Here is a 17875-nt window from a genome sequence, read left to right as displayed (position 1 = left end):
CGTCTCCTTTCTTCTCAAATTTCACGTTTGATTGCACGAATACACCGCTGATGAGGACTAAGAGATCCTCCAAAGACAATTCCGAAAGGTCTAATGATTAACCAATCGGAAGGTGTAGATAGAGCAGACATCGTATCCAGTGTATCCTCCATCGGCGCTCTCTTTATACTAACAATGAGGAGAACGTCACAACCCTTATGCATTCCTTATGGCAATGAACTTGAGCCCAATGGCACGTTTCAATGACATTAATGCAACTCTAATCATATGGGCGCCTGCCCTCAGCCGTGCCCGTTCCCAACTGTGCCGTCCTCAGCCGTTCCGAAACCAATATATATATATCATGGATATTATTTTCCACTATTCCCACCTCATGGTCCCCTTCAAAGCTTATACGATCTATTTCCTTGCGTTTTTACTTTTCTTAAGTCTTTTGAATCTTGCATTGCATTTCATAAGCACTAGCTTGTGATTTGAATCTGCATCCTGTGCAGGGAAGCTGCACAAGTACCTACTATTCCTAAACTTCTGTCTAACCATGATGCGATCTATCTGATATCTCCCTGTATCCCCTGGACTCTTCCATGTGTATCTTCACCCTATATGATGATTGAACCATGTGTTTATGATGAATAGCAAATGTTTTCCGTAAAAATTCTACTGCTTTCTCTCCCCTGTTGTCCCATATTCCTAATCCAAATTCTCCTATTCCGTTTCCATCCCTGACTGAGGTATTTACGTCCCCCATCTCTACTAGATTTTTCTTATGCGGTATTTCCTTAATTTTCTCCTCAAGCTGTTGATACACCACCTCTACTTGTCTTCCCTGTGATTGCTAGTGGGCATGTAAACTTGAACCACCACAAGGTTGGTGGGTCATGCCTCAATTTCTACCACCAGAATTGTATCACTTACCTGGTCTATACTGACCACTTGCTTACTCATCTTTCCATTTGCATAATAATATATCTACCTCTCATTTACTTTCCTATTAGTAGAAGTTAACATGTCAAAGATAACTTTTTCTTTCCAAAAATTATCAATTACCAAAAACCTTCGCTCAGTATACACCTACCTTGAGGCATTCATTGTGAAGTTACTCTCCATTTTTAATATTCATGAACACTCTTACAAACATACCCAGTATTATCATCTGTTTATGATTAAATGATAATCTTGAATAAGAATAACTTCATTTATTTAGAACCAGGGACAATATGTACAAAGACAGCTTGAGGACGGATGGTACAATTATAGGCATTTGTTTAACATAAATAACTTCTCATGAATCTTTTTTCAACAAAAATATAGGAACACCGTGACTCAAGGCTTATTAGTTTACAATAAAAGTTTACAATTGTAATCAATAAAGAATTAGTAAATGCTATATGGGGGACAGGCAAGTGATTTCACAAAATAGTTAATATTTTGCTATTTTTTTGAGGGCTCGGTATAAAAATAACGGTGGGCCAACTAGATTTCTCAAGGAATACATGCTGCAGCAAAAGAGCTAGCTTGATTACGATATAGAGTTAGCCAGTATACCTATCTTTTAAGTGATATTCTTGTCAACCACTGTGAAAATATCACCTTTCACAAGCATAATTTTCCAAAACTTCTCATTATAACAAAATCCTGAGCTATGAAATATATATTATTACATCATCAAGTTAGTTGTCTTAAAAAATGTTTTTCGTGCTTGTTAAAATATTTATTTCATGTCATGAATATAATTCTTTTTAAATCTGGCTCTAAAGCCTTCTCCTTTGTGCTAGCAGTGAAACCTTGGAACTATCTCCAGTTTGGCAAAAGCCTTTACATGTTCATGAGTAATAACAGAAGGCCACATTTGATGAGCATGATGAATAAAAATCTAATTAAAAACAGTGAAAAATGCTTTACACGTACGTATTAAGCTCGATAAGTGAGTTGCTGGACAGGTATTCCTTCTTATTTTTTTTCAAATCTAGTCCAGTATGACCACTTTTAGTGGAATTAAAGCAAGATACATATATTACAGCCTCAAAGTAATAAAAGGCCCCTTGTCATGTGCGCGTCGTTTTAACACAATCACATTCATATCATTGGACTTACAGCGAATGATGTGTGACTCTTGTTCACACACGTTTCAGTTTTGTAAAAAGGTTTAAAAATTTTGACTAAATAGTATCTCAGGAAAGTAAAATCGTCAATCTCCCCCCTCTCTCTTAAAATCCTCTTGTCCTAGAAAAAGGATCTACAAGGCACACTTATAACAAGAGCTGCCATGGGCACTTGGGCATTGGAATTTCATGCCACCTCATACCCACTGCATTTTGGTATCACATTCCCTCGGAACATGCACGTCGGCCATTTAATTCCTTTAAATTCCCTTGAATGACGTAACCACTCCATTAAAAAACTCCTCTCTTCAGAAACCAGCGTCCCAACCTGAATTCTCATCGGGAGGAATCTCAGCTTCTTTTGGATATGCATCAAAATTGGATATGTCAGTTGGGCTTTTAACCTGAAAAAAAAACGATAATGACATTAAGCACATGCATTAGTGATACCACGAGCACTCACAACAATGATGCATAGAAAATTGTAAATCAATATACAAATTTGGAAAACTGGCTATTAAATGGCTCTTCAATGGAAGGCCGTGTTCAGCCAGCCAATGAGTCACTATCTGTTTAATTGATTGGATTAAATGTATAGCCATTAATTCAGTTTCTTTAACAGTGTGATTAGAACCTTGATGTTTCTTTCCCTCAACCATGTCTTGTTGTAGACATAAAACCTTGAAGGAAAACCTGTTTTGATTTTGACAATGTTCAACGCCCAAGGCCTATGCCATTGCTAACAATCTCAATTTTTGAAATGCTTCATGTAATTGAGAAGCTAATTTTTTTCATGTTTTTCTATGTTGGAATAAATATTCTTACCTCCTGAACAATAGGAGCCTTCAGTGTCCTCTGCCGTAGACCATCCCAGTCAAATCCCTGGAACCACCTATTAAGAATAAAAATTATTTTTAATATTCATTTTAATTGTTCCCCATTCATAAAGATATTAAATGGAATAGTAGTTTTTAAAAACCATTATTTGAAAAAAAATTCAGTGAAAAATGTCCTTCGTAATGATTACAAGATATAGTCGGGCAATTTACTCAGCACTTCACCAAGAGTCTTGACTGAAGCATGAGGAACACACTTGCAGAGTTTCTGTGTTTTGAGTTTGACTGTAGATGCCTGTGAATTTTCCTCTCACCCCGGGATGTTTAGGATATGTAAATCCTACACTTGGACCTGTGTTGGAAGTGCAGAGTCAACCATGATCTGGCAAAATCAAAATCAACCATGCCTTATGCCTCATCTACAATGTGATGCCGGGGAAAGGAAGCCATAACTCTTCCAAAATGGACATAATGCATCAGAAAGATGGTCAATAATCATCCTTATGGTTTGTCGTCATTACGGTAGGGATGTGCAGTTCAGGAAATCCAGCACAGGTCATCGGTTTTGAAAAGAAACTGTTAGCCACTTTGGTGCACTGGTTCAGTAGACTCAACCAGTCTATTTTACTGAACTGGTTGTTTCTAGCTGAACCTTTTTTTTTCGACTGAACTGGATTTTCTTCCTCAGAAACCCTTTTTGCGGAACCCTCTCTTGCTGAACCTATCTTCAGCAAGGTCCTAAGTAAAATTCAATTATAGAGAGAAAAGTTTGGACATGCAATAAGTACTTGTTAAGTAATTTTTTGCTGCATTATCCACAGGTTGAGGTCCGTAATCCAATCAGCACTTTTTTCTAACAAACTTCACATGTGCAGGGGGGAATGACTTATCCCCTACGACTCACAAGACCTAAGTTACATTACTTGTGCACAGAGAGTGACTGCTGGGTTTTCCTACTGGGTGAAATTGTACCGTGAAGTAAATATTCGAGATCCAGCTCAGTTGTTATTATGACATCCAATCAGTTGCTGCAGTATGTAATGTAGCGACACATGGAGGGGATCAGTTGTTAGTGCTGCCAATAAGTATTAGTTATTTCCTTGATATTTTACTGTGAATTTTTAAGAAAATATTTTAAAAGAGATGAATTGCAAGCAATTAGTAATTTTTACAAAATGGTGTGCAAGTGCATAGATATTTCGACCGATGAAGTATGAGTTCAGCCTGCATGGTATTTGTTTTGACCCCACAGGTTGCAGCCAGAGGGCCTCCTTTCAAAAGGAATAATAATAATAATAATGTTTTATTTGTCCAGAGATGTAGTAGTGCTAGGGTTACACTGATATAGGACACGTCAGGTTAAAGAATATATATACAATAAATACAAATATACAATGATGAAAGATATGTCAAACTTTGTTTAAAAATTCATCTATAGAATAATACATTTTTAGTTTCAGATATTTTAGGAGGTTGGTCTTAAAAGCAGTTACACTTAATGGTGCCTTAAGTTCAACTGGCAATTTATTATAGAATTTAAGGCCCATACAGTTTGGACCAGCACCTAGTTGAGGAGGAAGCACTCTAGTTGCTACATAAAGAGGGCATACGTATGTGAAGGAGAGGTTTTGTAGTATGTGCCAGCTTGGTATTGTAATGGTCTGTCCCAGTACACAGGCAAGCTCCCTGGCTTTATTTTCCTTTCCTACTTTCCCTTTCCAACACCCAACCTCACCCTTCCGACCCTCCCCTCTGCCTTGGCTCGTAGAGGTGGATGATTGAGTGTGTGTGTGAGGGAGTGTCAAAATGGCGAAAGAATCAAATGCTAGTGGAGTTATATCCGTTAGAATCTAAGCAAATTTCCCCTTAGTGCCCCTTCCTCCTTAAACCCCCCCCTATCATTAGCAAAGGGTATAAAAGACCGTGGCGGTGTGGAGCAAAGAAGGATTGACTACGATAGACGTGACCCGTGGGCGGAAGCTCTGCCCGATGAACCAGCAACGATCAATTTGCACATTGTAGACGAAGAGAACGCAGAAGTGAGCAGGAGGAGAATTGCTAGCCCTAAGTTATTCGTATGCAGATTTCGTGTAACGGTGCCTGAAGAAGGACCATTTCGTCCCCCAATTTCCACAGAATCAATAGCCTGGCGGAGGATCGGGAGCACCGCGGACCCATACCAAGAGAGGAGGTGCAGAACGCCGGAAGATTTTGGTGCAGAAATATCTCCAGGCTGTCACTATCTCAGGAGCAGACATGTAAGGTTGTCATCGCCCTACAGTAATTATCCCTTATGCTTCAGTTGCAGTGCTAACTTCTTATTGAAACCTTTCTCTGCCCAGGGAAAGTGCAAATTGAAATATGAATTATTGTTGTCATTGAGGATGAGTGTGCTAAACAAAAGGGAAGGGCTAGTATATACCTCCGTGATCAAATTAGAATATTTGAAATTGTTGCTTCTTCTTATGATACACCTTCAGTGGTGTTCATTTTTATATTTTTTGTTATATCATCTCTCATGCGTTTGTTATGGCTATTTTCTTTATTGTTCATATTTCATTGCCCATCCATTCATCCATCCTGCATTTAGCTGGTAAGAGGATTCTTGTTTTAAGTACTAAATATTTATGCCAAGTTTTCCAATAATAATCTGTGGTTGAATGAACGAAATAGTGTGAGAGTGTCATTTGCCTTACGAGATGAGGAGACGAAGCTCCCAACCCAACCCTGGTCATACCTTTCCCCGACATCCAGGTGCACTTTTGCGGCGGTAAAGCCTGGGAGCATGAGGGATTGAGGTCACTCAGGGACCCCCCACTCACGTATCTTCTCCTGATGAGACTCTATTTTTTGTTGTTGTGTGTTTGGTGGCACAGGTTTTTCCTGTAGTCTCGTGTGGGAGGAGTTAACAGGAATTTGTATTATTTTTTTTGTTGTTCACGTTTCTGTCGGCCCAAAAATTCATAATCCTGGTGGGCCGTGGACCGTTACAGTATAGATGAGTCGAGAGCAATGCCAAACCAATCCCAAAACTATGGAAATAATTTTGAGTGCAGTCTCTTTGTGGTTGTGACAAGGGCACTCTAAGTTAACTTACTTGTGCTTCTTGATGTCTTGAATGCCACCACGCTGGTAGCCCAGTCTTTCAGATGGTGCATCTCTGCATAATCTCTTCACTAACGAGACAGCTGCACGTGTCATATGTCTTGGGAAGTCCACAGCATCTATTCCTCTCAGAATGATATTGTATGTCCTCATTGGATCAGAGGCAGTGAAAGGAGGCCTAAATAATAAATGCAATTCATATTTTCTATGTAGTATTAGTTAGGCAACTACATATTATGTGCAATGCATAAAATCATGAATACATTGTTCATTAAAAGAGATTGAAACAATCTTAAAAATTGAGATGGGATTTTCTAATTCTCTAATCCCGCCAATCTTGAAAAAGTTGCAGACTAAAAATAGGTTCTCAAATCTTCATACTGTTTTCAAACTTTGATTCTTTATCATCCCAAATTACATATATCTAAATAAAACCTGAAGGCTTTATTTCACGTCTCAGATAAGTTTCAACTACTTTTCATGGAAAATCTTTGTGAAACAGTAAGAGGTTATGAGAAGAGTAATAAGAATATTTTAAAATTTACCAATGATACTATTGGTCATAGTTTTTTAAATCCATTTTTTTAACTTATGTACAAAATTTGAGAGATTAAAGAACCATTTAGGATTTGGATTCAAGAACATTTAAGTTTCTTCCTACCCTCCTTAAAAATAATGTTTTTGAAAGATAAACTCTTTTTTGTTTTTTTTTATATTGCTTTAACTTTTTATGGTAAATTTGGGAGAAGAGAACCATTTAGAATTTAGATTCAAGTTAATTTAAGATTCCTCCCACCTTTCCCTAAAAATAATGTTTTAGAAAGATGAACTTACGTTCCAGTAAGTAACTCATGCATGAGAATACCCAGGGACCAATAGTCTACCGCTCGATCATGACCTTTGTTGAGAATGACTTCAGGAGCTACATATTCGGGAGTACCACAGAATGTCCATGTTCTACTGCTGACACCTAGTTTTTTGGAGAATCCAAAGTCCACCTATGAAAATAAAATGCAGTTATTAATTATTATATTATGAAAGGTTATTATAATATGATTTAGTTTGACAATTAATAATAAAAATGTACCGAGTGCTGAAACAAAAATACTTTGGGAAGGTATTTCATCATTTTAATGACTTTCTTGAATGAGATATCTTCCATTCATCAGATAAATAACAGCGTGGTGAACATGTACCAATGAAATATTAATCAGAAACAACTATTCACTCTTATTTATTATCTTAAAAAAATGATTTGATTCGTGTTAGCTCATTGAAGTGAAGGTTCGTGAAGTTGCCTCGGGAACTATTATTTCTTCACTTACTCTCCAAGAAGTTCTTAAAGTCCTACCTTTCAGTAAACTCACTGCCAGGCTAAATATATTGGCAAGTGTAGTAGCAATTTGGAAGAAGGCATACTGATTGGAAAAAAATATTGCAAAAAATAAGCTGGCTATTCAGTCAGTTGATAAACTTTATGATTAGGTACCCACCAGCTTAACATAGCCCTTGGCATCAAGCATGAGATTCTCTGGCTTGAGATCCCTGTAGACAATATTGTGCCCATGAAGGTATTCAATTGCTTCAACGACACATGCTGTGATAAACCTTGTTGTACTGTCTTCAAAACATCCTCGGTCTCGAAGGACTGTCCAAACTTCTCCTCCCAAGCAGGCTTCCAACAGCATATACACATATTTAGAGTCCCTGTATGTCTTGTATAACCTATGAAATATGAAATTCAAGCAAAATTTTAAAGGGAGAAATTTCAGACAGCAAATGTGCTTATTCACCATTGGTGTGTCATATAATTTTTAAGGACCTTCAAAAATTATCAATAAACTGCCAATGATAGTGTTCAAGGCCCATTTGAAAATTTAAAGCAACCAATTATTTATTTTTGTCTTTAAAACTTCCTGGTAACAATGTCTAACTAGTCAGCAATGAGCTTTCACTTGCAAGTGTGCATGAAGCTAAAAAATTATACTTAGGAAAAATCATTTGTTCTGAAGTTTTCTCTGGTGTTTTTTTTTGGCGTGAAGCCTTTTGGATGGTTCCTTTGGTTTGCTGCCATGTCAATATTGACATTGCTGCCAGAGTTTTTAAAGGAGGATTTCCCAAAGATGGGAACCGACTATGTTTCCAATATGTCGGTAGAGATGTCAACGTAGATGATGTGAAACTCAAGTGGCCTTCCAAGATCATAAGTCTTGTCACAGACTATAAATCTACTAACTACAATCTAACAAAACTACAATCCCCCAAAAATTTTGCAGCTTGCTGTTGGCGACCTTTGGGAATTCCATAATTTTATCTTACAAGAAATTCCCAAATTAAATGAAGAAGAATTTCATCAAAGATGGCCAATTACCTATAACCTGCTCACATACATATAATTATGATATTTTACCCAAAATTTCCTCATAATGTATTGTGATGATATGTTTTGGAGGCTAGGGTAGCTTAAGGATAAGAGAGGTAGAATAGAGGAAGGTAGGAAATTGCAGATCTTGGTCTCTGGGATTCTCTCAGAGTCAGTTCATCTTAGAAATGACATATTCTCTGGCGTTTCAGCATGCATCACTGGTTTTCATTCATCCTTCATACCTCAGTTTGCCAGATGGTGCGATGAAGTTACTCCTAATAGGGTGGATTCCTATTTTTTTAATTGCCTAAATTGAAAGATAATTACTCCTGGAGTATATATTTCATGCTTTTAGATTTTTAAATGATGATAGATATGTATCTATTTTTCGGGATTAAATGAAAAGTGAAAATTTTCAAGCGTGCGAAAACGGGATGGCTAAGTATGAATGCTGGGAAAAGCCCGTGTGACGTCATTCGGGTTCTGGCTGCTGCCGTGTGAGGCCACGTTGGTGTGAGGCTATGAGCGCCACTATGATGCAGGCTGCTAGCAGGTGGCAGGGTACCCTGCTAGCACATAGTGCTTGGTTTAAATAAGGATTATTAATACCCTATAAAACGAACAAAACTTCTAACCATAGGTAATTTTAATTAGTGATTATTAAGAGATGTTTCCCTGAGCTCTGCGCCTAATGCATGCATTGGTAATCTCAGAAGATGTAAAACTCCTGACTACTCGTATAGTATCTAGGTCCCTGTGACGTCACATGGAGTGGTATTGCATGGGTGCCAATCTGGCCACCTTCAAATGAGATTAAAATTGACCATTAACATTCGTATAAACTGGGATTTATAAAACCAAATAATTTGTGCATTATGAATACACTAATGGTGGGTAACGAATTGCAATCAGTGCCTTTCATTTTCTTTGATGAAGGAAACTACCCTATTGGTCAGTTAATTCAAATAGCAATTTCCATACATTTTAAAGGGCAGTTGCTATTATCTCTACAGAGTGTTTTTGTGTTGTGTATCTCTATCACCTCTTGCATGAGTTTCAGGTGGTACCTATTTTTTCTGTGACAATGATCATCGTATTTTCAATTTTGAGAATGTGCTTGGGACCTTCCTAGATGTGCTCGGCAATGGTGGGTAATCAGAACTGCCCATTTTTGGTGACCCTTAGATGTTCTTTTATCCTGCAATCAAGGGATCTTGATGATTGGTCAAAGTCAAAACAGCTATATGAGAAAACCGACCAATTAGGAGATATGTACCTCATTGCATCAGCAACCTGAGATATAAAGAATGGACAAAAACTCCACACCAGCACTTAAAACCTGAAGATGCCTGCTGAAATCCAGCAAAACTGTCATTTCCAGGAGGAATGGATGCAGAGAAAATCCTCGAAACCATGTTCTGTCCCTTGAGCCACTAAAGCCTATTCCTAAATTTAAGGCAGGAAAGGTAGAGTAAAGGAAATAAAGTTTGGGAAAATGGCCAGGAAAAATGATAGGTAGATATTTCAATTAAAGGTTGATTGAATAACACCATATCTAGGCTCTGCTTAATTAGCATGATTTGACCTCACACAGTTTGAGTGAATTTGTTTTTACCTGCAAATGAATGGACTCCTGCAGGCCATCATAATAGCTTTTTCGCTGAACACGTGCTCTTGCTGTTGCGTGTCAATGATGTGTTGTTTCTTGAGGCACTTGAGGGCAAAGGACAGACTGGGGTTTCGGCAGTGGCGCACCAACTCAACTCGACCAAAGCCACCAACACCAAGCGTTCCAATAATTTCCAGGTCATCAATGTCAACGTCAGCAAACTCTATGATACGAAGTTAATGCCAAAAATTAGAAAAAAGCATGCAAATACTTTTCTGCATAAATTCTGCCATGAAATAATAAAAATTTGGTAAAATTATGACATTAAGTAAAAATGTAATTCATTTCTCTTTGGATGAATTCACAAAAAACCATAAAATTAATATTACATATTTTTCACTGTGTTGATCATTCAGGAATCAAAGTGATAGGTAAATTTAAAATCCTTCCTCTGGATTAGAAGTAAAAATTGTCGCCGAGATATGTTTCCACAGTTTTTTCCGAAGATTCAAAAATTCCATAAGAGCATATTTTTTCACAAATAAAGAAAATGTGAAAATAAAAAAAGTCAATCATTAAATTTTATGTATTTCAAATATGTCAAAGGAACTATTTTCTTGAGGGGTAGTATAAATAATGACTGGTTGACTGGGAAAATATGTAGCCAATAAATTATGGCAAAGTCTTAAAAGTCTATTAATTTTTAATGTCTTATTTTATGCTCTGATAAAATAAAGATTTAAGCGAATGCTAGGCCTTTCACGTCTCTTACCTGATTCTGATCCAATGGAGAGGGAATCTGTTTGTGTGGAAAATGGATCAAGAGCTGTTTCAATGGTTGGTATATCGATTGACCCACGAATGGTGGTAGCAGTGGATGAGATGATGGACCCAGAAGGTACAATTCGTCCTTGCATCGATGCATCCCCATCCTCATATGCTTTATCCCCGTAGTCTTTTTCTTGAAGCTCACTTAGGTCTCCAATTAGCTGGATAAAGTTGCTGAAATACAAGTAAATACAGAGTCACAAAACTATTCCCAAGTAAACAATTTAAAAATTGCAAACACACTCAATATTATTTCACCAATAGAATGCATGTGTACATGGTTGTAGGTTATGACTGAACTCAAACTAACAAATAATTCTTCAGTAGGTATTCCTTATCTGATAAAAATATTAAGCCTTTCATTGCCATTTAATGTTCTCTATAGGGAGCCTTCGTTGGCTTCATGTGCTCACTTTGAAAAATAACATCAGAGAACAGAAAAAGAACTAGATATTCCTCATTACATCTCCAGAATGCTTACTTTTCAAAACATTTATATTTAATTTCATGTTAATTAAGTTGAAAAAACCATTCTCACTAGGTATCAAATATGGATTCATCACCTCTAAATACATTAGCAGGTATTCATAGCTAAACACTTTTCCCTGGGAAGTTGAAAACAATCTTTAAGTTTGGAGATCAAAGAGGATTGAATATATTTGAAATATTCTGTAAGTTCCCAGAGATAATGAGGGAAGAAAAAATTTCATCAAATACAGCTTGAATTGTAAGTTGAAAGGAATTGTTCATACTCTCTATCCAATGTAAGGCAGTCAACCGGTGAGACAGCATAAACACTTGCAGTACGTCGGTCTTCTTTGAGCAATGCCTGTTCACCAAAGTAATCACCACGACCCAATTTCCTAACTTCTTCATCTTTCCCATCTGGAGACTCTGGAGAGAAGAGATTTCATATCACATGAGAGAGGAAAACACTCGCGTAAATTTGAAAAGGTTACTATTTACTACACTTTACAGTATTTGATGTATAAAAAACAGAAGAAGATACAGCAGACTCCGGGATTATCAGGGCTAATGATGGGGAAAGGCGGTACGAATAATCGAAAAACACGAACAATACAAAATTTCTCTTTAATTTCATGTATGTTTAAATATTTCCTGGAGTTTAGGTCAACGTATATTATGTAAACAAGTTATAGCCAACGTTTCGCTTCATTTAAAACCACCATCAGGGCTATGAAAGAAAAAACATAAACATCGTTGTTATTTTTGTATTTTATATTGTTCTTATGTTTTTTCTTTCATAGCCCTGATGATGGTTTTAAATAAATCGACACGTTGGCTATAACTTGTTTGCATAATATACGTTGACCTAAACTCCAGGAAATATTTAAACATGTATTAAATGAGGTCAGGATAAGAAGAAAAAAAATATTTAATTTCATGTAATTTCACAATTTATGTAATTAAAAAATGTACTATTATTCAAGCACACTGTCCACTATTTTAGATAGCTTTCTCTTCCCAACCGTAATATTTTTAGTGCCGATAACGTGATTGTACTCTTATTCCTACTGCTCGACATCAGTGGCGTAACTATAGGACTATGCTTTGGGGGGGATGTGATAGTGTGGGGTGGTGACCCCCTACCCCCAGGCAACGGGGAGTCGGGGAAAATTTTTGAAAAATAACATGCCTGGAAATACATTTCACATCTTTTTCACTCTAAAAAATTAACTTTAAGTAGATGCAGTTATTAAATGCCAAAACCAGACAATAGTTTTAAATATTTTTAAAAATTTCTCTGAGGCTTTGGGGGGGATCTATCCCCCTCGTCCCCCCCATAGTTATGCCACTGCTCCACATAATACCTGGTTTGCGAAAACCATGCATTCATGTGAGATTATGGACCTTGAAAAGAGTTTGGCACAGTGATTTTGCACAGATGCTGCAACTGTGCAATGTCGGGAGCAACACTGTCACTGTGTAAACTTATGCATGGATAATCCGCAACACTGATAAACTGCAGCTGGACAATCAGGAGTAGCTGTATTCAGAAAACACTGCTGAAAAACTTAGGGAGAGCAGATTTGTGTGGAGATAATTTCTGCCATTGCTCTTGCCTACTGCTGAGTAGGGAATCATAGCATGACTCAATGCCATTCCTAGATGCTTTGGCAGTGTTAATTTTTCCAACCCTCTTTCTTCTATTATCAAAATCCCCTATTGCTATAGCTGACACTCTGATTTAAATAGCTAGCTTAGCCATATTATGTAGTGCCACCCTCGACAAAGAGTAGTAGCAATAAATTGAAATTTAATATTTGTTGATTTAATTAATTAAAATGACCTTATTTTATAATACTCACAGTAAATTTTTATTTAAATCTCTCTTAGTGTTTAAACTCATGCTAGCAATACTCTCAGGTGTTACATTAATCTCTATTTTTGGCCTTGTTTGAGAATAAAAACTTCTTTAAAAAAATTGTTTTGGCATTTAACATGTAAAGATAGATATTATATTTCTACCATAACTTGAAATTAAATGTTTCCTGACAAATGTTCTTTCAAATTAGTTATGTATTACACATCTTTAGGAATGAAAATGGATATTTTATTTTTACTTCATGCAATATTTTAATAGTATGACATTTTATACTAAGAAAAAATATTTAAATAAGATTTAAAATTAATCAAAATTTACCTTTCCTGGTAACTTTAACACTCCCACCGCTGATAATGTAGAAGGTGTCTCCTCTGGCACCTTGCCTGACAATGCAAGCTCCTGGAGGATAAAATTCCTATAAGGAATAAAAAAAGATTTACAGTTTAATAGAGTACATTTTACCTACTATGTGTGTCATGACAATGTTCAACATCAAAAGAAAAATGTATTTCAGTATGTCAAAACTAGAGCATCAGAGGTAAAAAAGCAAGCTCTTCAGATGCTTGCTTTTTTTGCTACACTAATTTTTATTTGATTATTTATTTAAGTAGAACACTAAAACCAACTAACCAGTTCGAGGGCATCTGCAACCTTTGCCAGTATTTCATCAGCAAGTTTTTGGAACAAAGGAACACTATGTAGGAACTGCACACTGTCCTCCATTCGCTGCAAACCTGTGCGCATCATTATGCGCTGGAAGACACGTCGGTCGAGGACCCAAACCTTGGCATCGCTCAGCACTAGGATAAGAATGATGTTTATTAACAACACAAACAATCAATAAGTCAATTAAAAGTAACCCCAAATATATGAAATATTGCAAAATGCCAATAAAAGAAGAAGATTAGCTTCAGTTGCCATAAGAATAACAATATTCTTTTGGGATAGAGCGTATTCAGTTTCTGGCTCAATTTTTATCCCAAGAAAAATCAGACTCGATGAATGAAATTTCACTTATAATTAATTAAATGGTCTCATCATCAAAGCAAGGTGAAGTTTTAGTTTTTTATCCTCCATGTACATACTATTTGTGGAATTTGATTCATATTTTAAGCTGGATTAAAAATCCAATACGACTATCTAAAGTTTTTACAAATTTCCCCTACCATGTGAAAGTGATACATAGGTACTGAAGTTTTACTGAGCAACTGACTTAATAGATGCACTTTGGTAGTGTACACCATGATCTCTGGGCAAATACATTTGGTTGTTATTAATATTGAAGTTTCGATTTATGTGAGCCTATTTTATCTGCATATGGAGATACAGTAGAACAATAATGTGCAACCCTTGTATATATGGAGAACTCATTTATTACTGCACCAATTGTTCATGGTCTCATGAAAAACCCCATAAGAACCCATGTATTTCCAGCCTCTTCTATGAAAGTTTTCATTTATGCAATGCCGGTTACATAATATTAGGTACACAATCTTGAAAGCATTAGATTAAAACCAAGCCCAAATATACAAGTGTCAGAAAAACTAACAATCAGGCTCAGAAATTTAACTTTGGGGACTGATCATACCAAATCTCAGGGATGCATGCAGCTAAAATGATCAAGCATTTATTTTTGGAGATGCATATATTCTTGAAATTACAATAAACTAATAGGCTTCATTTAATAGAATGGAATACATGTTTGGATGTAGAAAAATCCCTTGCATCCAAAAATGTAATTGAAGGAAACATGGCATACCAAATTGGACGATGAAAAAGGGTTTCATGATACCATACAATGAAAGTTCAGTTATGAAACTTTTTTGGTGGTCTGCTAAAAATTTCATAAGCTAGGTTCTCTGTACATACCAAATGACCAGAGACCAGTCACATATGAGCATTTTATACTCACCTCGAATAGAAGCTGTACGAGTGCAATTGTAGAGGATAGCAAGTTCACCAAAAGCTTTGCCAGGACCCAATCGTCCAATAATTCGTCCTTCTTTGACCACCTCCAGATCACCAACCGCAGATACAAATAAGTGGGAACCTATGGATAAAAACTGTGTATCAGAAGAAGTACATAATAACCTTTCAAATTATCATCAACATCACATCGTTACAAGTAGGCCATTGGCCCGGTGGTAACATGAACATATGATGCAAAAAGATATTGAAAATAACATAATGAAACCCATGGTCCCTACCTCTTCAACAGCTTTTTAAAAAAAATTGTAAACTTTTTGGGAAGGGCTCAAATAGTTTTGCTGGTAGGTCGTTCCAGTCCCTTATGGTCCAATTCAAGAAGGAGAACTGCTTTGCATTTGTCCTTTGTGATCAGCACTTTTATTTGAACTGCTGATCATTTTTTCCAACAAAGCTGGGATTTGTAACGTCCTTCTCAATCTCTTTCTATGCTTTTTCCCCACTTATTATTTTAAACATACCACATATCCTGTTCCTTTTCCTCCTCTCCTGTAGACTCTCCCACCCCAGAACTCTGAGCATTTCTGAAATGCTCTCCATTTTCTTTCTATAGTAGCTTTTTTCTTCACCTTTTCCATGTTCCTCACCTCTCCTTTATAATGTGGGTCCCAATCAAGAGATGTGTATTCTAAAGCTCGTCGTACTAGAGTTGTATTGGCCATTTCTTTAGTGGCCCTGGTGCTACCTCTGAGGTTTCTCATTACCCAGGGCAGTATTTTAAACGATTTTTTGATTGTTTGTTCCATATTTAAACCCCATCCTAAATTTTTAGTTAAATGGACTCCTAAATATTTAAAGCTGTTCGATTTTGGAACTTAACTACTTGAGAATACATAATTTCTATTTCCGCTCTTTTTCCTGTTACTGACGTTGACATATTTGCATTCATTTCCATCCTGTTTCTCGATACCCAATTCATTAACTTCATTACGTCATCTTGATTTATGTTGAGATTCCAAAATTAAAAACCTCAATGAAAAAAAAAAAAAAAAAATACTCTTCAGCAAAGAATTAACTGTCTCAAAAAAATGGGAGTCGGCAAATAGCCCACCATATTTTGGAATAGATGGGCCTCTATGTCCAGCATAACTATACTTGCATTATGTTTATTGCAGCCCCTACATAGAATAAAAGAGATTAATTTACATAGAACTCTCGAATATTTTCTATTTATAGATGTCTATAGACATACTAGACACACTGCTGTTTTGACAGTAATACACATAAAAAATAGATATCAACCATAGACATCTATCACATGTTTATCATACGTATATATGTATTCTATGTGTAGATATCTATTAGGCATCTATAAAACGTCCTATGAGATACCTCAATCCATACCTGAAACCACAAAAATTTTATCTCTAGGATGTATTTCATGCTCCAGGAACCACAAGGCATTATACGTAAAATTTCATCTATGGCAAGAAATATGCTACTTTCAGCCTGAGGTAATTTTTTTCACAATTTATGAAGACCCATGATCCTAGGCAGAATATAAGGTTTGTTGGCCCCTGTTGTGGAGGGCCTCCAGGTAGGCCTGGGCAGAACTGAAAATCTTATACTGAGCAAAACTGAATATCACAATTTAAGCATATTGATAATTGGTGATTTTGCTATAAATATATAAGGACAATAGCTATAAACTTATCGGGTCCAATAAAAATATTGCAATGAACTCCAATATTTTAAAAATGCCTTCCAATGAAAAATCATCAAAGTAATTGCGATAGTGTATATTTATGGGATTAATATATCATGATATTTTATGGTACTATGTATGTTGCACTATTTTTATTGTGTACAATAGTTAAATTTTAGTTCTCAAGTGTTATGACATGATTTTTGATGGACAGCCATATATTGACTATGTTCAAAAGCAGCATAGGATTCCCAGGCATGTAGCCTGACATTCGCTTTGGGGGGTGCTAGGTAGATAAGGAGGTTGCCTGTACTGATATTTTGTGGTCAATTCTCACGAATCGGAAAACCATACATTTCATAAAGTCAGCTGCATATTTCATTTGCATCATGGGCACACCCAGTGAAGGGCAGCTAGAAGCAAATATCGCAAATGTCTTAAAGGAAAATAATTTTTTTTCAAGCAAATAATTTTAAAAACTAATAAAGAGCTGTTACAGTTTCCTTGAATGTTAATTTCATTCACCTTATCCATGATTAAATCTTACCTATAACTTCAACAACCATGGCTTGCCCCCCCTAATTTTGATCCTGGGTATGCCTTTAGTTTGCATGATGACGATAATTTAAAATATTGATTGTAATTGGCAGAAACCAAGCAATACATATACGCAAATCGAATCACAAGTGTTAGAGAATGGATAACTGTGGGCTAGTCATCTCCTCAGCAGATGTATTGCATGTAGTATTGTCGCAAAGGAAAAGAATTTAGGGGCGAGGGGAGTAGCTGAAGCCCCCAAAGATTGTCCCCCATCCTATTCATCTATTGGCGGTGGATTCCAGATTAAATATTCCAAATAATTCCAAATGTCGTGACAATTTTCAATATTAATTTCCAATATTTTTGATATGCCTATCTTGAATCCAGCTTGAGGGTATGTCAAGATCAATACCATCTAGGGGAATAGAGGACGTACCCTTGGAATTTTGTGATCACCTGCTCTGCTAAAATCATATTTTATAACTTTCATTATCTTTTAAAATGAATTGGTG

At 36.3% G+C, this 17875-nt stretch overlaps 1 protein-coding gene across 4 annotated transcripts in view; it reads right to left on the bottom strand.

Moving 5' to 3' along the window:
* Positions 1–1181: 1181 nt before the first annotated feature.
* LOC124161496 (cGMP-dependent protein kinase, isozyme 1) overlaps positions 1182–17875 on the bottom strand; it is a 494161-nt gene continuing 477467 nt past the window's right edge. For all 4 annotated transcript variants that reach the window (XM_046537829.1, XM_046537827.1, XM_046537826.1 and 1 more), the window contains exons 5-15: positions 15105–15242; positions 13823–13992; positions 13511–13607; positions 11598–11739; positions 10790–11019; positions 10024–10240; positions 7537–7768; positions 6878–7041; positions 6036–6221; positions 2928–2994; positions 1182–2506 (exon numbers count right to left, since the gene is read on the bottom strand). In XM_046537829.1, the coding sequence (XP_046393785.1) occupies positions 2411–2506; positions 2928–2994; positions 6036–6221; positions 6878–7041; positions 7537–7768; positions 10024–10240; positions 10790–11019; positions 11598–11739; positions 13511–13607; positions 13823–13992; positions 15105–15242 (1739 nt within the window). In that variant the 3' untranslated portion in view covers positions 1182–2410. The remainder of the gene's footprint in view (positions 2507–2927; positions 2995–6035; positions 6222–6877; positions 7042–7536; positions 7769–10023; positions 10241–10789; positions 11020–11597; positions 11740–13510; positions 13608–13822; positions 13993–15104; positions 15243–17875) is intronic.

The sequence above is a fragment of the Ischnura elegans genome, chromosome 6 (assembly GCF_921293095.1).
Source record: "Ischnura elegans chromosome 6, ioIscEleg1.1, whole genome shotgun sequence".
NCBI classification, from domain to species: domain Eukaryota; kingdom Metazoa; phylum Arthropoda; class Insecta; order Odonata; family Coenagrionidae; genus Ischnura; species Ischnura elegans.
This window is presented reverse-complemented; position numbering and strand designations above follow the sequence as displayed.